The 24,488-nt window shown below is 36.8% G+C and overlaps 1 protein-coding gene across 3 annotated transcripts in view; it reads left to right on the top strand.

Moving 5' to 3' along the window:
• The window catches only part of Dock11 (dedicator of cytokinesis 11), a 186,028-nt gene that overhangs the window by 76,667 nt on the left and 84,873 nt on the right, over nt 1–24,488 (top strand). For all 3 annotated transcript variants that reach the window (XM_013356047.4, XM_021722391.3, XM_021722393.3), the window contains exons 12-21: nt 1,088–1,300; nt 5,972–6,094; nt 7,836–7,918; nt 10,734–10,856; nt 11,020–11,096; nt 15,344–15,528; nt 15,615–15,680; nt 17,581–17,673; nt 19,680–19,803; nt 24,240–24,361. In XM_013356047.4, the coding sequence (XP_013211501.3) occupies nt 1,088–1,300; nt 5,972–6,094; nt 7,836–7,918; nt 10,734–10,856; nt 11,020–11,096; nt 15,344–15,528; nt 15,615–15,680; nt 17,581–17,673; nt 19,680–19,803; nt 24,240–24,361 (1,209 nt within the window). The remainder of the gene's footprint in view (nt 1–1,087; nt 1,301–5,971; nt 6,095–7,835; nt 7,919–10,733; nt 10,857–11,019; nt 11,097–15,343; nt 15,529–15,614; nt 15,681–17,580; nt 17,674–19,679; nt 19,804–24,239; nt 24,362–24,488) is intronic.

Here is a 24,488-nt window from a genome sequence, read left to right as displayed (position 1 = left end):
TATACATTATGAGAAATTTGACATGTAAGAATTTTATATATCTCTTTCTTTTCCCAAAGTATGGATATATTCTTGAGAGGATTCATGAAACTCTTACCTACTCAGAAGAACAGATAGAGAAAGCTCTTGACTTTTTAGAGAGACAATCCCCAGATCCTGCACCATCCTCAAATTTGGGAATTCTATTAGGAAATAGAATTTCTTCTGTGAAATTGGTTTAGAGAAATGAATAAGTATCTCCAAAGCCATGGAATACAGATGCTGTGCAGCCTGCCAGGCTCACTTACTAGTCTATAGAACAAGATTGATTTTGGTCTGCAGAGAAAATTCTAATTAATAGGTGTTATGGATCATTTGTGTTGTTCAGAAATACTTGAAACTAAAAATAAAATCTTGAAAGAGACTGTTTTATGTTCATCTTTATTTTTGGTTTCTAGTTCTAAAACTATATCAAGAGTGATGATTAATTATCTTACAAAGTGGCTGAAATGTACCAGAACACTTTTCTGTGTGTAAAGAGTTAATTTTTATGCCATCTGGCATGAAATTCCTCTTTGTGACCAGCTTTCAAATGCCATCTGTAGAGAGGAATCATGTCTTCCAAAACTGCTGATGGGGCAAAGCTTTAGTCGAGTAATTTGATGTTGACTGATACTAGCTCCTATGAAATGTATAGTCTAGTAAGTTGTAACAGAAGGGAAGATTTATTTCTACTCTATAATATCAACATTATTTTGGAGGTAGTTTAATTAAATGTGTAGAAAATTAAATTTTATTCATGGAATAAGTTTTTTAGAATGTAGCTTTTGATTTTTACTCATCTTTTTTTCAAATTCATAACTTGTGGAATTATTTATACCCCACAAAAGTTAAAATTTGACAAAACCTGTTATTTTAGAACACTTTTTATGAAGGTAAGCCATAAGGCAATTTTAGCTAAATGTTGATCTCAGAAAGGAACTGTTATCCAAGAAACTGGAGGAATAAAATGTTATCTTGTAATTTATGTCTCTCTCCCAACTCTACTCCCCTAACTTTATTCCCCCCCAAAGTCTTAATTTTAAAATGTAACTGTTTCTGTTCCCAGGTCGAGCCCTTTTTTATCAATCTTGCCTTATTTGATGTAAAGAACAATTGTAAGATTTCAGCTGACTTTCACATAGATCTCAACCCTCCATCTGTCCGTGAAATGCTATGGGGCACTTCAGCCCAAATGGCTAGTGATGGCAACCCAAAGGGCTCTTCACCAGAGTCTTTCATTCATGGAATTGCTGAGTCTCAGTTACGCTACATAAAGCAGGTAAAGAGTGATCTTTGGCCTTGGTAGCACTTTCAGAGCAAGAAACAAATATTACTGCATTATTTTGTGGTTTCAGACCAATGTTTGTTTTTATGGCATTGTATCTTTTATAACATCTTATTTTTCTGGTGACTGGGGGAAAATGGAAAACAGTGGACTTGTTAATAACAGTTTGGCAAAGTCATATTATCAGTGGAACCATGATATGAGACTCAAAGTATTTTGTGAGATAGAATGCAAATATAGACAGACATACACACACACACACACACACACACACACACACTCCTGAACAAGACAATTTTTTTTTGAGAAATTGACCCTGAATTAGCTGTCCTGTTCCTACTTCTTTATCCATTGATGAGTAGGTAGCTTTAATAGAGCATAAAATCTCTTTATACAGGGACTCTGCTTGAAAAGCAGTGGGAGGGAACTGGAATGTCACAGCTGTAATGATCTTCTCTTGTGTTCTGTCTGGAGTAAAGAATCCCTTTCAGAAAGAACCTAGCAGTTCTTTGGCATTCTGACCTCTGACCAGACAGGAGGCCACAGAATTTAGTTGGAGCAGAATGGACAGTCTGCCCTCTAGACTTTTGGAGCTGAAAGGAAATGAGATCATGACATTGAAGTAAAGTGGGAAGAGGTATATGAACAAAAGCTGCTCACATCCTAAGGAGATTGATTTTTCCCAAAATAAAATGTTCTTTTTTTCTGATTATAAAAATAAATAAATACATTCTTACATGGAAATTCAAGCAATACAAGGAATATAAAGAAAGTAAAAATTAGCACCCATTGATAGTAACTATTAACATTTTAATAAATGTCTTTCCAGACATCTTTGTTTTACTTTTATAAATACATACATATTGTATATACTCTTATAAAAATTGCATCATATTTAGGCTGTTTTACATTTACTGTATTCACTTAATGTCATGTTTGTTATCCTATATCCATATCTATAGATTAGTCACATTCATTTTAAAGGCTAACCTGGTATTCCTTTGATTTAGCTAGTTAGGATATTTCTAATTTTTTGGTATTAGAATGCAGCATTGAACATCTTTGTGCATACATCTTAATTCATTTGTTGAATCCCTACCCCCCTGGTACCAGGGATTTAGGGGCGCTTAACCACTGAGCAACATCCCCAGCCTTTTTTTCCCCATTTTCTTAAAATTTATTTTTTAGATGTAGATGGACACAGCACAATACTTTTTTTATTTTTATGTGGTGCTGAGGATCAAACCCAGGCCCTGCCCATGCTAGGCAAGCGCTCTACTGCTGAGCCACAATCCCAGCCCCTTTTTTCCCAAGTTTTTTAAAAATATTTTTTAGTTATACATGGGTACAATATCTTGCTGAGTTGCTTAGGGTGTTGCTAAATTGCTGAGGCTGGCTTTGAATTTGCAATCCACCTGCCTCAGTTTCCTAAGATGCTGAGATTACAGATGTGTCACCATATCCAGCTGTTGAATTGTCTCTTTAGAAAATGTTCCAAGCATTGGGATTTTCAGGATTAAAGATTATGCTTTTTGCTATAGGTTACCAAATTGTTTCTAGTTTTCTTTACATGTGCTATGGGGCTATGGATCTGTGGTAGCTTTCCTCCAAATTGTTTCCCCGATGACCCCTAAGTTTGTTCCTCAGACCATTTGTTGCCATCCATATAAGCATTGTACTACAATGGAAGTTATTTCTAATGCAAAAATTGAGCCATTACAGTATTATAAGTATTTAGGAATCTACTATTGAATTATATGTTCAAAATTTCCTGTATGATACCATTAAGTCTTTTAAAGCTGATGATAAATTTACTGTATTTTTTGAACATACTCAGCTATATATTTATTATAAGAAGTTTAATTTGTGGCTCAGATGTCATCCAACTTGCAGCCTAGGTCAGGAAGAAAAGTAACATTTTGTTGTTGTTTGAGATGGGGACTCACTGTATTGCCCAGGCTGGTCTTTTTTTTTTTTTTTTTTTTGCCCCACCCCATCTTGAACTCCTGGGCTTAAGTAGTCTTTCTACCTCAGCCTCCCAAGTAATTGGAAGTATAGGCATTGTCACTTCACCCAGCCTCAACATTTTCCTCATATTTTTGTGGTGCCAGCCTTTTCAATCAGTGTCTCATAAAATGGTGTAATGAATGCTATTTTACAGATGAGGAGACCAAAACTCAGTAAGGTTAAATAAGCTGCCCACCATTATATAGCTAGCACTGGTGAACCTAGGATTGGAACCTAGATCTGTTTGGAAAAACTCAGTCAATAATATTTATTGGACAGAATGTAATTAAATGCTCAAATACATAATACCATTACGTGCCCTGCCATGACCTTGGGGCTGTTTGGTGTGGGGGGGTGGGGTGGGGGAGTTGGGGTAGGAGGATCTGATCTGTTCTCTAGAAGGAGGGGCTAGTGAAGTGGGGAACATATCCATGTTTCTTTGATGGGAAAATAGGGCTGGGCCAGAGGCTTTGTCCTACGGAGCCAGACTCTCAACCCATGTGGGATTCCTGAGCTTGCTCTGGCTACGTTCTGTGTTCTGAGGACAGGGGAAGGTAGAAACTAATAAAAGGAAAGGCAAAAACTGTCCCCAGAGAGTGCCCCCACAACATTGGAGTCCCTGGTCCATTGAAAAGTGTACATCATTATGGCTCAGTATCCTTATCTATAAAATGGTAATGCTAATGCCTGCCTCTAAGGGCTGATGCAATGCTCAGATAAGGTGTGCTGGCCTCAGAAAGTGCTTAGTGCTTGACAGTACAATGTGGCTGCTAGGAGTAGCAGTCACAGCAAAAGCAATTGGCATGCTTTTATCAATTATCAAACCTCTTAAAATGATGATATTTGTTTCTGGCATCAGTATGGGAAAATGCCTAGACCACCAGGAATGGGGAACAATAGTTGTTAAGTAAATGTCAGCTATAGCAATAATGAGCGTTACTATTTTAATTCAGCCTCATCATGTGCAATGTACAATGCATGCAGGTGAGAGGCAGTACAGCATGGGTTGTAGTCCACACCCACCTACTTCATAAAGTTCTCTGATCCTCTATTTTTTCATGCATAAAACATGTATATTGTAATGCCTGCATTCAAAGATTTTTATGAAGACTGAATGAGACAGCACAAAAAACATCTAGCACCATTATGTGGAAATTAACTTTAGATTTGCTTAGCTGGGTGTAGTGGCACCTGCCTGTAGTCCCAGCTCCTTGGGAGACCAAGGCAGGAGGATCACTTGAGCCCAGGGTTTGGGCCAGCTTGAGCAACATAGTGATACTGACCTCTCTTAAAAGGAAAGTAAATTACCTTCAAGTTACTGCTCAGCATACCTTCTGCAGGGGCAGCTCAGGCAATCTGTCAGCTCCGGCTTACAGCTCGAGCAGCATGTTGCTGGCAGTACCAGAAGCCAAGTTCTGTGACCTTGACACACTTTGTTGGGCTACCCTAGTAATACCAGGCACCTAATGTACATTATTTTATTTATTCCATATGAAAAGTTTATGAAATCACTATTATTTTCATCATTCCCATTTCACAGACAAGAAACCCGAGACTTAAAAAAGATGTGTTACTTCAGCCTATAAATGTTGAAGCCAGAATTTGAAACCAAGAAATTTGACTTTTGAGCAAATTTTAACCACTTTATTTCATTCTTGCTGCTTGAAAATTTTAAGCTGAATCAGCCATTACCTAGGCTGGTTCCTCCTCTTTAGAGGAATTGTTATCCTTTTACTCTCAATTTTCTATTCTGCCATGTCTACCTCAGAGGCTGTCTAGAACAAATGAGATAATGTGTCTGAAATGCTTTTAAAACTGGAAAGCTCTTTATTAGCAAAGTTGGTAATATACCAAATAGAAAAAATAAAACTTTGTAGAGACCCAGTGATGGATTTTTTCCACTCAAATTCATTTGTGTGATGTTCTACATAACCAACTAATAACACTATTTAGAGGGTTTTTATTTGAAAGGAGCCAAACTAGACAGGAGATTACATAGCTGTTCCACATGCATTCAGTGAAAACATGCAACTTTAGTTGCATCTGCACTAGTAACCTTAAATAAAATGTACAGGGACAAAACAAGTTTTGTATCTTGTTTTCTCCTTTTACATTGAAATCACCAGAGTTTTTCAATTGTAACAAAGGAATGTTTTCTGCAGGGTGGTTTACTTTTATATTAGGCAGAGCAGCAAAGTATTTTCTTTCTAAGCTGCAGTTCACATGAATTAAGTGTGAACTAATTGTTCTGGAGCTACATGCAGTGACATTTAAAAGTGCATGTCTAGTTCCACTTGAAAAATACACATTATTTGAGCACAATACTAGTCAAGCCAATTAATGCACATCATATTTATTAGATCTAAGAATTCATCTTGCAAACACAGCCAAGTATAAGCAACTAGGCAGTGATAGTGACATCTATACTTTAGGACTTAATACATGTGAAGTTGGCAACAAAATATAAAATTCATTTTTAAAAAACATTGAGAACTTTGAAATCTGTATGGAAAGAAGTGCTACCTATTTCTGGAATTCTGGACATGATCCTATGTTGAATTTCAACATCCTATACTAAACACACTACTTGGACTTATTCACCAAACAGCCATTAATATAATGTTACATAAAAGTCTTAACGGCAGTAATTTTTTTCAGGGAATTTTCTCAGTGACGAATCCACATCCTGAAATTTTTCTAGTTGCGAGAGTTGAAAAGGTGCTGCAGGGAAACATTACACACTGTGCAGAACCCTACATCAAAAATTCAGATCCAGTAAAGGTATTTATAAAGATCACTTATGAACATTGTAGCTTAATGTAGAATTTACCTTTTAATGCTATTTTAAACGACCTTATCATTGACCCCTCTAGAAAAAAAATCATCTTCTCCGAGAATGCTATGTATTCTGAAAATATTTTGTACTATGTGAATATGTATGGTAAAGGTTGAACATGCACCCTCTTTATTATTTATGTTCTGTTAACATGACAATCTGGTTTCTGCTTGCTTATCAAAAGAAGAGCTACAGACTCTTAGACCACATCTGCTAAGTGACATGGTATCTTTGGTAATAGCCACTTTTTCCTTACTTGCGGATTTACAGATAGCCCTGGGAGGTCAGAGCTGGGAGAGATAAAAAGACCTAATCCTGTCGTGCCCCAATGCCAGTTCATACCCAGATTCACGCCTGTCTGTGATGCAATGAGAACAGATGGAGGTTTTGTGAGGTTCCGCATATTTAACAAAGGAATGTCCTTTATTTTGAAATCTTTGTCCTTCTTATTTTTTCAGTATTATGCATTTCTTTCATGATGTATTAGCATATGAAGCCACAGGTAGTTTTTTTTAATATGTTTTAGTTGTAGATGGACACAATACCTTTATTTTATTTATTCATTTTTATGTGGTGCTGAAGATCAAACCTAGTGCCTCACACATGCTAGGCAAGTGCTCTACCACTGAGCCACAATTCCAGCCTGACAGGGACTTTTTTTACTGTTTGTTTTGCTAAATGTCTTTAAGTGACCACAGTAAAGGTGGCAACCTGATGTATCATTATCCATGACATCCAAATGTTTGGAAGTCATCAATCTAATCCCATCCTCTCATAAATGAGAAAACTGAGGCCTAGCTGGGAAAGGGTTTATGGTTGAGTTCATTAGTAGCACTACAGCTACTGTATATTGAGCAATTATCAATTTATTGTAAGGCATTTCATGTGTATCCAGATAACTATTTGGAAGATCCTGAGGAGATATGTAACTAATTCATGAAAAAAGTCTTGATACTATAGATAAAAGACTAGCATTCTAGGATAAGCATCTTGCTAGCATTTTACAGTCTGTTTAGGCTTTACAGACAGTTTATCTCCTATGTCATCTCCCATGGCCTGACCAAACAGCAACTTCTGCCCATGCTAGACTAATTGCATTGACTCTTGGTCACTTGTGCCTTATCTTGGGAGTAGAAAGGTCAACTGTATCCAGAACAAATTACTCCCAAGAATGATGAGTATCTGCCTCCTGTGTGAAAGGAAATACACGTTAAAACTGCTTACAAGTTTGCCAGTAGATTCTTTGGTGCAAATTGTACCCTATATCTGTTTTGTTGATTTTCTGATATAGTGACTAAAACCATTGAGGAGAAAACATAAAACCTTTTATTCTAGTTTTTTTGTTGTTGTTGTTTTATTTTTCCCCTGCATTTTTATCGGCACATGGTAGTTGTACATACTGACAGGATTTATTATTACATGCACACAATACACAATATAACAATATAATTTGTCCAATATCACTCCCCAGTACTTTACCCTCTATCTCCACTTTCCACCTCTTGAAAACCTAGAAGTTTTAACACTTCAGTCTGGGAAAATGGGTTGCTGATATATGGTGTTCTTTTTTTGTGACCTTTTCTAAATTTTTGATTTTTATATTGGTAAATTGGGGAGACTATTTTTCTGGGTGAGTCCACGGCAGATTAAACAAATTCAAGTCTATCTTCTTATTTTTGACCTTAGACAGCCCAGAAGGTGCACAGGACAGCTAAGCAAGTGTGTAGCCGCCTTGGACAATACAGAATGCCCTTTGCTTGGGCTGCCAGGTTTGTATAAATTTAATTCTGACCCTTCTATTCATACTCTTCTGTGAGGGCAAGGACAAGTTTCCTTACTAGTACTCACCAGTCTGTTTTTGGCAGGCTAGTTTTATATTAGGACACTTGGGTTGTAAGACTTCTTTCTGTTGGAATTTGATGTACATCAAAGATCCCTTCTGAGACCTCTCGTTTTTTTTTATATATCTTGCTTCAGGGAAATTTTCTTTGGCTTCAGTTACTGACCCAACTGATACCACTTAATTTTATTGCATTGTAAAAGAGCAGCATATTTACTAAAATGATGGAATTTTTTCCAGAAACTAGAAATTGTAATGAATTATGTACAATATGCCATTATTTCAGAGTTGGCTAGATTTTATGATTTGGAAAAGTATCATAGAATAATTCTGGAAAACATACTAAACATTTGAAGGCAAAGAATGTAGTCATTAAGTGCAAGTGTGTAATTAATAATTTTTTTTGCTCCCTGGTGACAAATGCAGCCAACCTTTTGGAGGTAGTGCAGTTGGAAGTATGCATTACCTATATCTCTTATGTTATGGTAGTTTATATAATTTTATCTAAATCTTGCAAATCTACATGCAGTGATGACTTAAAATTTGTTTTTTTGTTTTTCTCCACTTTGAAGTACTAGTTCATTTGCTTGTTTGTGTTACAGCCTGTGCAACTCACTGGAAGTTCTGGGGAAAGGGCACCATGTTCTGAATAATTCAATCAATTATGTTCATTGGATGCTGGGCAGTAGCATAAGAATAGGAGATTCTAAGTTATTTACTTCTTCTGTCGATATAATAATTTCATTTTGGGGAAGGTCTCAAAGTGCATTATATGCTGGTAGATGAAAAGGTACCATGATCTTTGTTTGGCACCCCCACCATAAATAAATAAATAAATAAATAAATAAATAAATAAATAAATAAATAAATAAATACATACATACATACATACATACATAAATAAATAAATAAGAAGGAGAAGAAGAAAAGATAGCCAAGGATAGGTGAATGACAGAGTAGCAGAAGTTGGCATGTGTTGGTATTCTTTTTTTGTTTCAAACTTTTACTTTATTTATTTAATTTTTTTTAGTTGTAGTTGGACACAACACCTTTATTTTATTTATTTATTTTTTATCTGGTGCTGAGGATCGAACCCAGTGCCTCGCACATGCTAGGTGAGTGCTCTACCACTGAGCCACAACCTTAGCTCCTATGTTGATATTTTGAATGTGAAGTGTGGCTTGTAAATATAAGCATACTTAAAAAGCTCAAGCCTGAAAAGTCAATTGCTGCTGCTATTATTAACAGTTAAGTGTTAGCTCTATTCTAGGCACTCTTTGATCTAAGTGCTTAATGTTGTGTGGGTGTGTGTGTTTGTGTGTGTGTGTTTGTGTGTGTTTCTGTGCTGGTGATGGGACCCAGGGCATTGCACACCATAGGAAAGTACTCGCATTCTAAGCCACAACCCCAGTTCCAAATGTAGATTTTCTTAAGATGGGGGTATAGTTGTGCCCATCTTGGAGATGAAGAAACTGAGACACACAAGTAAAGTAAAAATAAGAAATCCTTGTCAAAGTTCACTAGCGTGTGGCAAAGTAGGGATCTGAACACAGGGCATCCAACTTCAGTGCCCACTCCAGACCACTATGGAATACTGCCCACCTCTGGGCAGTAGCAGTAGCTGCCTGTGTTGTTTTGCCAGTAGAAAAATTCATTTTGAAATCATCAGAGACGAGATTTGATCCCAAATTCTGATGAAGAATCGTGCTGTTTCCCTTCCTGAATCATTTTGGTTATCAGCAGTAGCAGGAATTCATTCTAAAGACTTGGCTGGTATATTTAAAAGGTGTATGATAAATCCCTATATAGTGGAAATCAAGGAAGTGTACTTAGAAGTTAATGCCTTTAACCAAATATTTAGAGGTTCTACCAGGGGGAATTATGGTTTTGGCTACATTTATTTTTCAGTTTGTTGGGGGATACATCACTTCCCATTTTAGCTCTAAAATTGCTTCTTAAAAATGATAGAAGAGGGACTGGGGTTGTAGCTCAGTGGTAGAGTGCTTGCCTAGCACATGTGAGGCCCTGGGTTCCATCCCTGGAACTGGGGGGAATAAAACTATACATGTATATTGTGAACTATATAAATTTATATTCAAGTTCTACTTTAACTTTTCTCAACTTCAAGGTGATATGGTTTACCTTTGAAAAAATGCATACCTGTTAAATGTTGAGCTTGATGAATGTTCACAGTGTGTATGGTTGTAACCACTACTGCAACCAAGATAAAGAACATATCTATCAAGATAAAGAAAGTGTCCACATGGCCCTGTCCAGTCAATCATCCTACTGATCATCTCAACTAATCAGTGGTTGTTCTGGGCAACCAATGATCTGATGATCGTGGGAGATGACTTTCTTCTATTCTAGGCTTTTATATAAATGGAATCATGCAGTATGTGTTTGGTTTCTTATACTCAGTGCATTTTTGAGATTTATCCATATTGTATGTTTTGGAAATTATTTTGAGTAGTAGCTGATGGTATGAATGCACTGCAATTTGCTTATCCATTCTGTTCTTGATAAATATCTGGATTATTGCCCATTTGGGACTGTACCAAATAAATCTGAAAACATTCACGTAGCATGTGGAGACATACTTAGGAGTGGAATTGCTGCAGAGAAGATGTGTGTTTAACTTTGTGAGAAAACCAATAACTTTCTATTTTATATTCCTACCCGGGCTATCTGGATTTATTAATACTTTTAGATTTTTTAGTAAATCCTTTTTATTGCTGTTTTAGACCCATTTTCAAAGACATTCAAGGCTCTCTCGATCTGGAAGGGAGATTTTCTCCTTTATATAAACAGGATAGTAGCAAGCTTTCTAATGAAGACCTTCTCAAGCTGCTTTCAGAATACAAAAAGTAAGTGTTACTGCAATAAATGAATTATCAATTTCTTAAAATGATGAATGTGAGTCATGTATTGTTAGAACTGAATTCCTAAAGAATGAAATTTGGATATAGGGTAACCAATACATTTAATCATCATAATTTAAATGCTAAAAAATTCTTTCTTTATACCTAGGCCAGAAAAGACCAAATTGCAGATCATTCCTGGGCAGTTAAATATCACAGTGGAATGTGTTCCTATGGATTTATCAAGTAAGAATGTATTGCAAATTAATTAAAGCATAATTTTTTTTTACAATTTTTTTTATTGGTTGTTCAAAACATTACAAAGCTCTTGACATATCATATTTCATACATTAGATTGAAGTGGGTTATGAACTCCCAATTTTACCCCAAATGCAGATTGCAGAATCACGTCGGTTACACATCCACAATTTTACATAATGCCCAATTAGTAATTGTTGTATTCTGCTACCTTTCCTATCCCCTACTATCCCCCCTCCCCTTCCCTCCCATCTTCTCTCTCTACCCCATCTACTGTAATTCATTACTCTCCTTGTTTATTAGCACAATTAAAGGTTATGTTTGAATCTTAGGGTTTTTTAAAAATACTTTTTTTCCTGAGGTTTGCATGGTATATTAGTTTCCTAAAGGTACCATAGCAAAGTATTTTAAATTGTGATATTTAAGACAACAGAAATTTATTCTCTCACAAGGCTGAAATCAAGATGTTAGCAGGGCTGTGCTACCTCTGAATGCTCTAGGGAAAAATCATCCCTTGAGTCTTTTTAGCTTCTGGAAGCTCCTGGCTGTCCTTGGCATTGCTTAGCTCATAGCTACATTTTTGTTTATTTTGTCTTCACATGGCCTTCTTCCCTTTGGTTTTCATTGGTTCCTTTTCCTATAGAGACACTAGTCATTATATTTAGATTCCACCCTCATCTAGTATGACCTCATCTAAACTAATTATATGTATATATTTCCATCTAAAGTCACAATCTGAGGTTCCAGGTTGACATGAATTTGGGGGGGGGGGACTATTCAACCCAGTATGCATGGTGAATAGTTACAGATGAGAAACTGAGTTGATCTTTATCATATGTTTTCTATAAAATATATGATGTTATCAGTATGCCCTCATTTGTTTCTGATGCATTTTACATTGTATAAGTTTCTACCTCTGTCAGCAAGTGTGAGATCAAAAGGGAGAAGAATTTCTTGACTCAGTACTAGAATCTAAGATTCTAGGACAGACAAAAGATGATTTGTAGGAAATAAAATGAATTGGGTAGGAAATATTTGAAAATATTTTGTCTTAATAATAATGCCAGTAATACAAATTAAGATTCTTTAGCTCATCAATCAAATTTCCAAAATGTTTTAAATGAAGTTATTTGTCTAGGAGTGTAGCTTAGCAATAGTGAGGCCCTGGGTTTGATCCCCAACACAAAAAAATTAAAGAACACGAAACTATCTAATTCTCATTAGATTTTGGCCAAGCACTATTACCTATCATGTGCAAAAAATATACATAGGTGTCTGTAATTAAGACATTATTCCAGTTTCAAGATTCTATATCCATTTATTCACTAATAACAAAACATTATTTTACTTATAATAATGATAACTTACTAAATATAATTTACTTATTGCATCATTGTTGATTAAACATTTGAGGACATACTACTATGTGCTTTAAATTTATGGAATTTAAAGTCTAGATGGAACAACAGATAGTAAACATACAGATAAATAAGTGAATAATTTAGGCTATGTTTGGGGTAGACTTTTTTGTGGGGGGTACTAGGGATTTGACCCAGGGGGTAGTTAACCACCTAGCCACATCCCCAGTCCTTTTTATTCTTTATTTCCAGACAGGGTCTTGCTAAGTTGCTTAGGGCCTGGCTAAATTGCTGAGGCTGGCTTTGAACTTGCAATCTTCCTGCCTCAGCCTCCTGAGCCACTGAGATTATAGTTGTGTGTGCTACTGCACCCAGCTGGGATGGACTGGACAGACTGCTTTAAACAGGGCATCTGGGGAAACCATCCATTAAGCTCAGGAACAGAAGAGGGAGGAAGATCCCACATGTGATGTTTGGGACCGTATGTTCCAGACCGAGGGCACTGTGTATATTGTAAAGAACTTGAGGTGGGAGCAAGTTTAGCTTGTATGAGGAGAAAGGAAGCCAGTATGGCTCTGGTATAGTGTGTTATGGGAATGAGGAGACAGGAAGTGAAGTAGGAAGGCTTGAGTCACATAGAGAATTGTATAGACCACAGTAACATCTTCAAAGTTGTATTTTTTAAGAAAAACTTTTTTAGTTGTAGATAGACCCAATACCTTTATTTTATTTATTTATTTTATGTGGTGTTGAGGATCAAACCTAGTGTCTCACATGTGCTAGGCGAGCACCCTACCACTGAGCCACAACCCCCAAAATACAAAAATAAACCCTTAAAATACAAAAAACCCTTAAAATACAAAAAGTTGTATTTTAAGTGCAATGAGAAGTCACTAATAGATTGTAAGCTGGGGAGTGACATCCAACTTAACTTTGCACACGTGTGTGTGTGTGTGTGTGTGTGTGTGCGTGTGTGTGTGTTTTCTTTATACAGAAGCTAGAAAAGAAGGAAAAGAAAAGTGGGAGAGGGAATCTCTAACTTACGTTTTAAAACTCCTGAAGTGCAATGCATTCTTTCCTAAAGAAATACTTTTAAATATAGACAGAAGTGTATGCATATAGATTATTTGCAGTGTTATTTATATTAACAGGAAATTGCAAACATTGCACATCCAACACTGTCAGTGTGCTTAAGGCAAGTGTGGTATACAAATACCATGTAACTTCATGCAGCCACAAATTATGATGCTTCCAATTTGTGGAATAAGACATCAGATGAAATACCAAAAAAATAAAAAAAAATTTTTTTTGAGCGTGTGGTACTAGAGATTGAACTCAGTGGCACTTTAGCACAGGACTATGCCCTCAGATCTTTTATTTTATTTTTATTTTGAGTTAGGGTCTCACAAAGTTGCCCAGGCTGGCCTCCAACTTGAAGTGATCCTCCTGTCTTAGCTTTCTGAGTTCCTGGGCTTACAGGTATACACCACTGTATCCTATGGGATTAAGTTCTATATATAAGTAGAATTTTTATTTTAGTATATAAAGCATACATAGAGGGGCTGGAGTTGTGGCTCAGTGGTAGAGTGCTTGCCTAGCATGTGCAAGGCCCTGGGTTTGATCCTCAGCACCACATGAAAATAAATAAATAAAATAAAGGTATTGTGTCAAACTAAAAAATAAATATTAAAAAAACATATACATTGAAAGCAGATTAAAAGAAAATACACCAAAATGGTAATAGGAGTTGTCTCTGGGTAGTGGAATGCCTAATGGTTACTGTGTTTCTTTATACCTCCAGGTTCTATTGTAAATATGTATTGCTTCAGGGGCTGGGGTTGTGGCTCAGTGGTGGAGCTCTCGCCTAGCATGTGCTGGGTGCTGCGTTCTATCCTCAGCACCACATAAATGTAAAATAAAGATATTGTATCCACCTAAAAAAAACTTAAGAATAAATATTAAAAAAATATATTGCTTCAATAATCAGAAACAAATATTCAACAAAAATTACTGTGTGTTCAGGTCTAGCTTGTACTGGATCTTCCTTCTCCTTCAGTGTCACTCTGCAGGAAGGACTAGCAATCTTATAGCCCCTAAGTATATGGATAACCTTTATTGCAGTGGCTGCTTCAATAACATATGCTACTAAACTTCTCTGGCTGAGGCTTTGTACTTTTCATATTTGAGAGTATTGAATTTATTATTGGTAACACATCGTAAGATCTGTAGTTTCAAAAAGCTTCCATTATTTCTTTGTGAAAATTTGCACCTGCACCAAGTTAACTTTTTAAAAGTGACTTGCCATGAGCTAATTGGAAGTATAAATTTACTCTTATTTCTTTCCCTGATACCAATAAAAATTTGCAGTGAAAGCTAAATTGCAGCCACAGGAGGGAAAATGTAATGGATTTCTTTGCAGAGTTTAAATTTGTGAAAATTATGATGTGTTATATTTGGCAAATCACTCAACATTGAGAATGAAACAGCAATTCATGTCTGGTGTGAAGGGTTCCACAAAAATTAGCATCAGGCTACTACTCCATTGTGTCTTTTTTAAAAATATTTATTTTTAGTTGTAATTGGACACAGTATCTTTATTTTATTTATCTCTTTATTTTTATGTGGTGCCGAGGATTGAACCCAGGGCCTTGCATGTGCTAGGCAATCGCTCTACTGCTGAGCCACAATCCGAGCCCCTCCACTGTGTTCTTTTGGTTTTTTAAGTGGTTGTTTAACTTTTTGTCACTTACTAAGAATTCTATTTTTAAGCCAAGTTAATTTTTCAGAACATAATCCACATGTATTTTTGTGAAATCATGAATGTGTTAATGTTGTTAAACTGTGTACTATTTGCCTGTTTATTTTTTCCTGCTATAGACTGTATTACTTCTTCATATGTGCCCCTGAAGCCTTTTGAAAAGAATTGTCAAAATATTACTGTGGAGGTTGAAGAGTTTGTTCCCGAAATGACAAAATATTGTTATCCATTTACTATTTACAAAAACCATCTGTATGTCTATCCTCTGCAGTTAAAATATGATAGCCAGAAAACATTTGCCAAGGTAAGCAGTGTAAACTATACATTTCTGGAGTATAAAATGTTAGATTCTTTTCATTCTGACTCATTTTCAATGATTAATCATTTTAGGCAAGAAACATTGCAGTCTGTGTGGAATTCCGGGATTCGGATGACAGTGATGCTTGTGGGCTAAAGGTTTGTTTCTGATACTGATAAACATGTGTTTTGGGTAGAGGTAGAAGAGATGGAGATTTGTGGACTTGGTAGTGTCATGTTTCAAATTTAATTTGTCTAAACATCAAAAAGAAAATGTACTATGGTGACAAAGTTAACTACAAGGGTTAGATTAAATGTTAATATATAACAAAATGAAAGGAGAGCATATGTAGCTGTAAAAATGGATAAGCCTGGGCTGGGGTTATGGCTCAGGGGTAGAGTGCTTGCCTAGCATGTGTGAGGCCCTGGGTTCAGTTCCCAGCATGCACACACATAAAGTAAGCTTTTTCGTATCAGTTTTATTTTGCTTTTGTGTTTGTTATTGGCAGTGCTGGTGATAGAACTCAGGGCCTCATGCATGCTAAACAAATGCTTTATCACTGAGCTATAACCCCAGCCCACATACCAAGTTTTGCCATTGCTTTGATGCTTCTACACAAGGTCATTTTCTTAGGATAGTTTATAATAGTACCATCAGGGAATCATAAACTCCTTTCTCCTTGAAATCTGAACAGGCTTTTTGAGCTGACAGAAGCACAGCATGACTACTTTGATGTGAGATATAACTTCTACTCCATGACTAGCCAAATGGTGCCTCCAAACTTGGACTTGTAATCTCTAAAAAGCAGAATCTCAATATTATGTGATATGGTGATTCTTAAATACTTAAAAAAAACTGTCATATCACAGTTCTTTTACATTTTCCCTCTTTATAGCTGGTTTGGACTTTTTACTCTTTAGTCCATTAATCAGAGACCTGAAAGAGAAGTCAAGAGAATATGTCAACATCACAAAGTGTTTATCTTGTTCCCTACTTCTCTAGCTTGAGCCTAAATCAGACAGATGGATGGCCTTATATTCAAATCCCTGGGGAAAGAGGCTGGAATTCCCTAAACTAATTCATCTTATGTTTCATAGCCTCTCCCTTTGAAAAGAGATTTTTTTTTTTACAGAGAAACTTAAAGATTGCCTGATTCAAATGCAGTGTATTTTCTCTGGTTCTCCCTTTAGTAGAGTCGATAACAACTGTTCTTTTCTTTCTAAGCAATATCATTTTGTATACTTAGAGATTCTTAGGTTACTTCTCAGCAGTTCTTGAAAATTGCCTTCATAACTATATTTAAGGAGAGTTGGATATGCACTCATATGGAGTCTCAATTTTATTTCATAGCTGGCCTAGAGGCTCAATCTGAAGTAACAGAGTAAGGCAATTAGTTCTTTGGCATGCTGACTCCATATTCATCCTTGAGCTTATTAAAGACCAGTGGAAGTGAAAAACTCACATTAGAAATGAAATCTGATCATTCCCTGGAACCATAGAAAACTTTACATTTATTTTATCAGTATAACAGAAAGGCAATGATTTTTAAAAGTGCCATATTTTAAAATGTTAACAGTAAGCTTCAGTGTAGCTTAATAGACATTCATTTTTTAATTCATTTAGCCTATAAATGCTTCTGCTAGCTTTTATTTCTTTTTTAAAAGCTCTTCTCCTTGCCCACTGTGCAGTAAGCATCCAAAAAATGTTGCTGACTGGCAGAAGGGGTGCCTCTCATGTTAAGATACCCAAGTGGCATGAGAGGAGTAAGCTTTATAGGCCTGGTCTTCCAGATGATAAAAAATGTTCTGCTTCTTACCATTAACTAATTTGGAATTGCATTTCTTTGATGGCCAGAAGTTCAAAAGCATCCTACAGGCATTAGCTGAGGTGGTGTCATGAATGACTGTGAATGATTTGGAGCTTACAGGCTCATGGTGAGAGCTGCATGGGCTTGGCCATGGCCCTGTGCTCACAGATGCCTCTAACTGTATGTGGTTCTATAGCATCACATTTAAAGACCGGCATTTGGAATGGTGATTCTGTTTCCTTCTTTTTCAGTGTATTTATGGAAAACCTGCAGGGTCTGTTTTTACCACAAATGCTTATGCTGTTGTCTCACACCACAACCAAAATCCAGAATTCTATGATGAGGTAAAAACATATCATTCTGCTATTTTTAAAATGCACTGGTTTCTATTCTTTTTCCTCTTCAAATTATTTCCGTCTTTTCATCTGTACTTGCAATCCCTGAATGTTTTGTTCCATGAAAACAGATAATAATGTCACATCAAAATGAAGGACATCTTCTGCTTGGTACACTCTGATTACAGTGACAGATTTGTCCTAAATTTAAGGGCTTCTGTGATTTGAGATAACATGGTAGAAAACAAATATCAGTCTGGAGCTAGGATTTAGCCCTCCTTGCTTTGATAGCACTGGCTCTGTGACGCTAATTAACTTCCCCTTTTTGAGTCTTCACTTTCTTGACTTTAAAATGAGAAATTCAGAAGAAAATTTCTGAAAAGCCTCTAGCTCTTTCCCTTCTAGTTTTATGTAGTAGGATGTAGCCAGTCTGTCATTGAAAAAATTTGGGAGACAGTGTCACACACACGGGCCAACAGAATCTCCCTGGCTGCCCTACATAACTCAGTGAAAAGCAGATAAAGGAGAGTGGGGTGGTCTCTTCTCCTGGTCTCTGTGCTCCTTCCTGAGTTTCTCTCTCACCCTGTCTCCATCTCTCTTTTCCTTCTCTCTACTTCTCCATCTCTATATTTCTGTACTTCCAGCAGGTCACTGTCTAGCCTCTCCTAGCTTATATGTAGCTATTTATTCAGATCTGTAGATTGCTTTTGCTTCCTACATGCTTCCATGGAACCTGAATGAACATACAGGCCAGATGCTCTGCTGTTTCTGTTTCTCATGTCTTCATTCTTGGCTTGGTCTGAGACCATCCCCTGTGCCCTCCTGATTTCTCCAGGTCCACCTGCTGTTGTATGGAGGCCTTATACCCCAGCCATAGGCCTCACTCATTCCTTTCTCAGTTTGAGGGTGGGGAGGGGGATAGTGGCACTTTGCATTTTTTCCACCCAGGGAGGGAATATATCCATATTTATGTGCAGTAGAGCATTAGATACCCAGATGGTCTGGATGCCGTGAATAGGCATGTTCTGTAGTAAAATATACCTACAACAGACCATAGTTATAACACCAAAAAAACCGTGCCTTGTGTGCATTTCTATAACCAAGACTGGTCACTGCAGAAAACTAGACCATATAGCAAGTAATCCACGTTGCTTTTAGTATTCCTAAAATGAACAGACTTTTCAGTCATTCACTATATTGACAGAGAGAGAGTGCATGCGTGCACATGCAAGAGAGGGGGAAATGGCTAAAGGCATGTACACTAAATCAAATCTGTGGTCTGTAATGTCTCTTACATACTTGCAGGAGACATTCTAAGCATTAAGTTGGTTTCTGATTAGAAAATTGCTTGAGATACTTTATTATATGCATTAATTTTTAACTAAATTCATGAATCATAAGAGATAATTTTTATGTCTAAGAATAGAGCTGTGTTTTTCGTCTAGAGAAATTTATAAAAGCTCTAATTTGTGGATACCATACGGCTGTAGTGACTTTTTGCACATTTATTTGTAAAGGTAAATATATATTTTTTCATGCAGTAAACAACAACTTAAGAAAAGTAGCCTTTCAGATTCAGTATACATTGACTCTGATTGGGTTACCCACTGTCCCTGGACTGTGAGGATGTGGTGTTTTTCTTGTTTGTTCATTTTAATTTTTATTGGTGTATATTAATTATACAGAACAGTGGGTTCATTGTGGCATATTCATACATGCATGTAATTTCATCTAGCATTTCAGAAAATTCTACTTCAAAATCGAATCCAGGAGAATCCAAATTACTAAATCAGCCCTCACAAGCCAGGAGAATATTGTCATGAAACCGAAAGTGACCAGAAAAGCATTTGGAATATATTTAAATGATATCTACTACTTGGCCGCTTGATCTGTCATTTAGGAAGTATTTTGGAACAGTGTGATGAAACTGAACTAAATGTCTGACAGTCCAGCTTGATAATTGAAATGAAACAAAACAAAACAAAACGCCATGTGTAATTTTGCTGTCATTTCAGATTAAAATCGAGCTACCCATTTACCTGCATCAAAAACATCATTTGCTTTTCACTTTTTATCATGTAAGTTGTGAAATCAACACAAAGGGAACAACTAAAAAGCAGGACACAGTTGAAACTCCAGGTACCTGTGTTGTTTATCTTTTATTTTATGTAGTACTGGGGATCAAACCCAGAATTATGTATTCTTTAAATATCTCTTTTTATAACTATTTGAAATAGGATATAACTACTTTTTATAAAGCTGCAGAACATTTATACCCTTTACAAAAAAGTACATTTCTGAATTAGAAAAGTTTTTTGGGGTAAGCTGGATATAGGGGTGTGTGCCTATAGTCTCAACTTACTAGGAATCTGAAGTAAGATGATTACTTGAGCCCAGGACTTTGAAGCCAGCCTAGGCAACATAGCAAAATGCTTCTCTAAAAAAAAGTTCACTGACAAAAGATGAACTATACATTCATTTTGTTATCATTTGTTCCAAATATCATTTTCCAAATAATCTGCACTATGCTTAAACTACTATAAGAAACATAAAATTGTTATTATTAAAGAAAAACACATATTGTCACAGGGTATTATCATTTCTTTTACGTCAAATTGCCCAGCAACCGGAATTTTCCATTTCTACTTACTGAGGAAGAGGGAAGTGCGCCCAGAGCCAGGGACATCTGTGTGCTGGAGGGAGGTTGGGGGCTGCCTGCTTCTAATGAGAAAAGAACAGATTTAATGAAGTTGAATAAGCTTTAGTAACAAAGTCCCAGTCCTGGTCCTATTTCAGCAAAGCTTCAGATAAACCATGGGAAGCAACCTTGGGAGCGCATAGGAGGCCTGTGAACACAGCTCATGTCATACCCACTTTATGAACATCTGTGTTCCCTGGGATGCAGATCAGGCCAGCGTGGATCAAACATTTATTTAGCAAACATTTCTGTATATTTATTATGTGCAAGAAGTTGTAGTAGGTATTATGGGAATACAGTGAAGCATCCACCATAGATCTGATGTTCAGTGGACATATAATCTCAGAGGGGAAATGAGTCCTATGTGGGCAATTATAATACAATGTAGAAAGTGGTGATTATCAAAATTATTCTATGGGTGGAGGGAAAGGTGTCTGGGAATCACAGAAGGCTTCCAGGAGGAGAGGATGGTATTACAGGATAAGTGTATATATATATATATATATATATATATATATATATATATATATATATTGGTATTGGGGATTGAACACAGCCACTTTACCATTGAGCCACATCCACAGCCCTCTTTTTTAAATTTATTTCTCTATCCACCTATTTATTTATTTTTGAGTTAGGGTCTTGCTAAGTTGCTGAGGCTCACTAAGTCCCCCAAGTTACTGGGATTACAGGCATGTACCACCATCCTTGGCACAAGGTAGATCTTGAGAAAGCAGTTATGGCAAGAAGGTAGGGGATCTGGGATGAAGGAACAGCTTGTAAAGGGTCATAATACTGAGGAATATGGACAGAGACCCACAAGTAGTTCACTGAGTCAAGAGTTCAGCATGCTGGGTGTGGGTCACAGGATGTGAAGTTGAAGAAGAGGCATCAGATTATGGAAAGTCTCAAATGCCAGCCAGTGGATTTGTTTTGATTCTGTCACCAATCTGGAACTACAGAAGAGTTATAAATACTAGGAAGAGCTGTTTTGGGCAAAAATGAATCAGACAGGAAAATAAAGGGCAAGGTGAGTTGGAGCAGAAAAAAGGAAGGATAGACAAGTAAGGGAGCTATTTCAAATGTCCAGGAAAGGCTGAGGGCCACGTTATGACAGCTTCAGAAAGGCAGAGAAAAAGGGAATTACAGAAAAAGTATAAGTGCCCTCAGTATTTGGGGGTTTTACATCTATGGAACATTCAAGGAACCATGCATTGAAAATCGTTTTTTCAACAATTGCAGCTATACTGCATACGTGATTTTTTTTCCCTTGTCACTCCTAAACAATGCAAACATCTATTTACATAGCATTTATATTATATCAGGCATGACAAGTAATCAAAAAATGACTTAAAGTATACTGGAGGATATGTGTGGTTATAAGCAAATACTGTGCCATTAAATATAAGAGACTTGAGCATCTAGGGATTTGGATATCCATGAGGGGTCCTGGAAGCAGTTTGTGGATTCTGAGGGGAAGACTGTATATTGGACCTAGCAAATGACTGACAAGATAATTCAAAGTAAACTGTGAAGTTTTAAAGTTGGGTGATTGGAAAGAAAGTAATGCCATTGGCAGAATTGTGGCCAGGCATGGTAGGTTTGGAACTCATGGCGAGTTTGAGGTATTAGGGAATCAGCTGAGTGATGCCCAGCAGGCAGCAGGGCTGAATGTTAGAGAGCTCCCTTTATGGTTAGTATAATCCTACTCTTCATCCCCATAGAAATTGAAGTTAATTCAGGGTAGGGACCTTGAGAATTGAGAAGAAAACTAGTAGGACAATGAGAACCCGTGAGAATATATATCTCCTGAATGATAAATTTCTGCTTCTTTTGCCAAGTCCTAGATAGAAGTGGGCAAGATATTCAATGAAGCATGAGATGGTTATTCTATGTGCCACTCATTAGTTTTAACTGTTCACCCTTTAAGTGGCTTCCTACCTTTGAGCCAGATGGCATGCTTCAGCTTCCTTTGAGCTTCCAAGTGCTCTATATTAGTTTTGACTAAGGGATACACTTGACAACGATCTGATTAATTTACAGTGTAAAAATGTTACCTAAGCAATCTTATAGAGACAGAAAGTGGATTCATGGTTGCTAGGGATGGGGAGAAGGGGGAATGAGAAGTGCCTGCTAAGGACTCTGAAGTTTCCTTTTGGGGTGATGAATGCTCTAGAATTACATAGTGTTGATAGAGACTCAACAGGAAATACACTAAAAAACCATTAATTTGTATGCTTTAAATGGATTAATTATATCTGAGTTATATCTTGATAAAAATTTCTATGAGGAAAAAAATGTTGCCAAAGAAGCAATATATATTTTCCTGTTTTCAAGGTTGGAAATCTTTTCTCTTTTGTCAAATTTTCTGTTTAACTATGATGATAGAGTCACTTTTTTTCTTAGTGTTTTTTTTTTGTTGTTGTTTTTGTTTTTGTTTTTGGTACCAGGTTTTGAATCTGCAGTTGCTTAATCATTAAGCTATATCCCTAGCACTTTTTATTTTTTACTTAGAGACGGGCCTCACTAAGTTGCTGAGGCTGGCCTTGAATTTGCGATCTTCCTGCCTCACTCTGCCAAGTCACTGGGATTACCAGCATGCACCACTGTGCCCAGCTATGGCAGAGTCATTTCTAATGGTTCTTCTGCTCAGGTTACTTTGTCCTGCTTTTTATAAAAGAAAAGGTCTGGACAAACCATTTCTGAAGTTGTACTGGTAAAGATGCATTTCAGGCGTGTTTCAGAGTCTGAGAAAGCCATTTAGTTTATATAGACAAAGCAACGTTTTGGTCTTTTAAGAATTAAAGCATTTGCCAAATGAAACGCGTAAGTGAAAACATTGTAGCCAGATTTGTGTTGACTTCTGTGTTCACAGTATAAACATACAGACACACACATGCACATGCACTTATGCAGAATTTTGAAGAATCGGAAAGGAATAATTTTATGAAGTGCTGTCCAGCCAACACCCTCTCTTAATTGCCAAAACTTGATCCAGAGCAAGCTTTTTTACAGCTGAGTTATAAACACTTGAAACCAGAGTAATTTCTATAATGGAAATACTGACACTGCTCAACTTGAGCAACACAGATGGCTCTGGCTCTTTTAGCTAGAACATGATGAGGTTTCTAATGGAAAGCCAAGGCACCCTTTTGGGGGTAGAACTGTTAAGAAATGTAGAAATTGGGGAAAATCCTGCAGCAGTGTTAGGTCATAAACACTGGCCTGGCCATATTCTTCTACTATACCTCCTCCTCCTGTAATCAGGAAAACTCAGTCCATCTAAACAATTTGTGTTTACTGCCTTCTATAAATATTGAATGTAACCTTCACTTGTGACCTTAATTTTCCATTGTTCCTTACCCTGGTGTTGCCATATCATATTTTGGAACATATTGCTGTTGTCTGAGATGGTCTTAGCTGTATGACTCTGCATTCTTAGTGGAAGGATAGATGAGGGTAACCCGAACCTTAAAAACAAACAAACAAACAAACAAAAAGAACACAGAAAAGTCTACCAAAACCATCCCTCATCATGTAAAGATACTGATATTGATGCACATTTTAAGTTTTAAAGTGTTTTCATGATATCATCTCTCTAATCTCTCAGTTCTTTTTTGATGGAGAGACTATGTTTTGTTGTTTTCATGTTTATTGGCAAGGAAATACAGTAAATAACTTGTTAGTGGCCAGGCTAGGATTAGAAATGATCCAAACCCATTGTTCCTTCCCTAGTTCGAGGTTGCCCAACACCTGGGCTCCTACGTACAGATGCCCAGAAACATCACCAGCCTGCCCTGCTCCCCAGCAATTAGACATTTCTGTAGCTAATTTTATTTTCTATTTCATTTCTTATGGTTTATTGTTGTCTTGGCAGTTGGGTTTGCCTGGGTACCTTTGCTGAAAGATGGTAGAATCATCACATTTGAGCAGCAGCTGCCAGTTTCAGCCAATCTTCCCCCAGGCTACTTGAATCTGAATGATGCCGAATCAAGAAGGGTAGGAAAATATTTGCATCAGAATTCTGTTGATATAGTTGATCATTTGGGAGTTAAAGTATGGTCTGTGGGCTGGTGCTGGTCTACTATAAATATAAGTATGGAAAATATGTGTTTATAGCAGTTTG

Source organism: Ictidomys tridecemlineatus, chromosome X (assembly GCF_052094955.1).
Source record: "Ictidomys tridecemlineatus isolate mIctTri1 chromosome X, mIctTri1.hap1, whole genome shotgun sequence".
Classification (NCBI taxonomy): domain Eukaryota; kingdom Metazoa; phylum Chordata; class Mammalia; order Rodentia; family Sciuridae; genus Ictidomys; species Ictidomys tridecemlineatus.
Note: the sequence above shows the minus strand (reverse complement) of the source record. Positions and strands in the feature narration are given on the sequence as shown.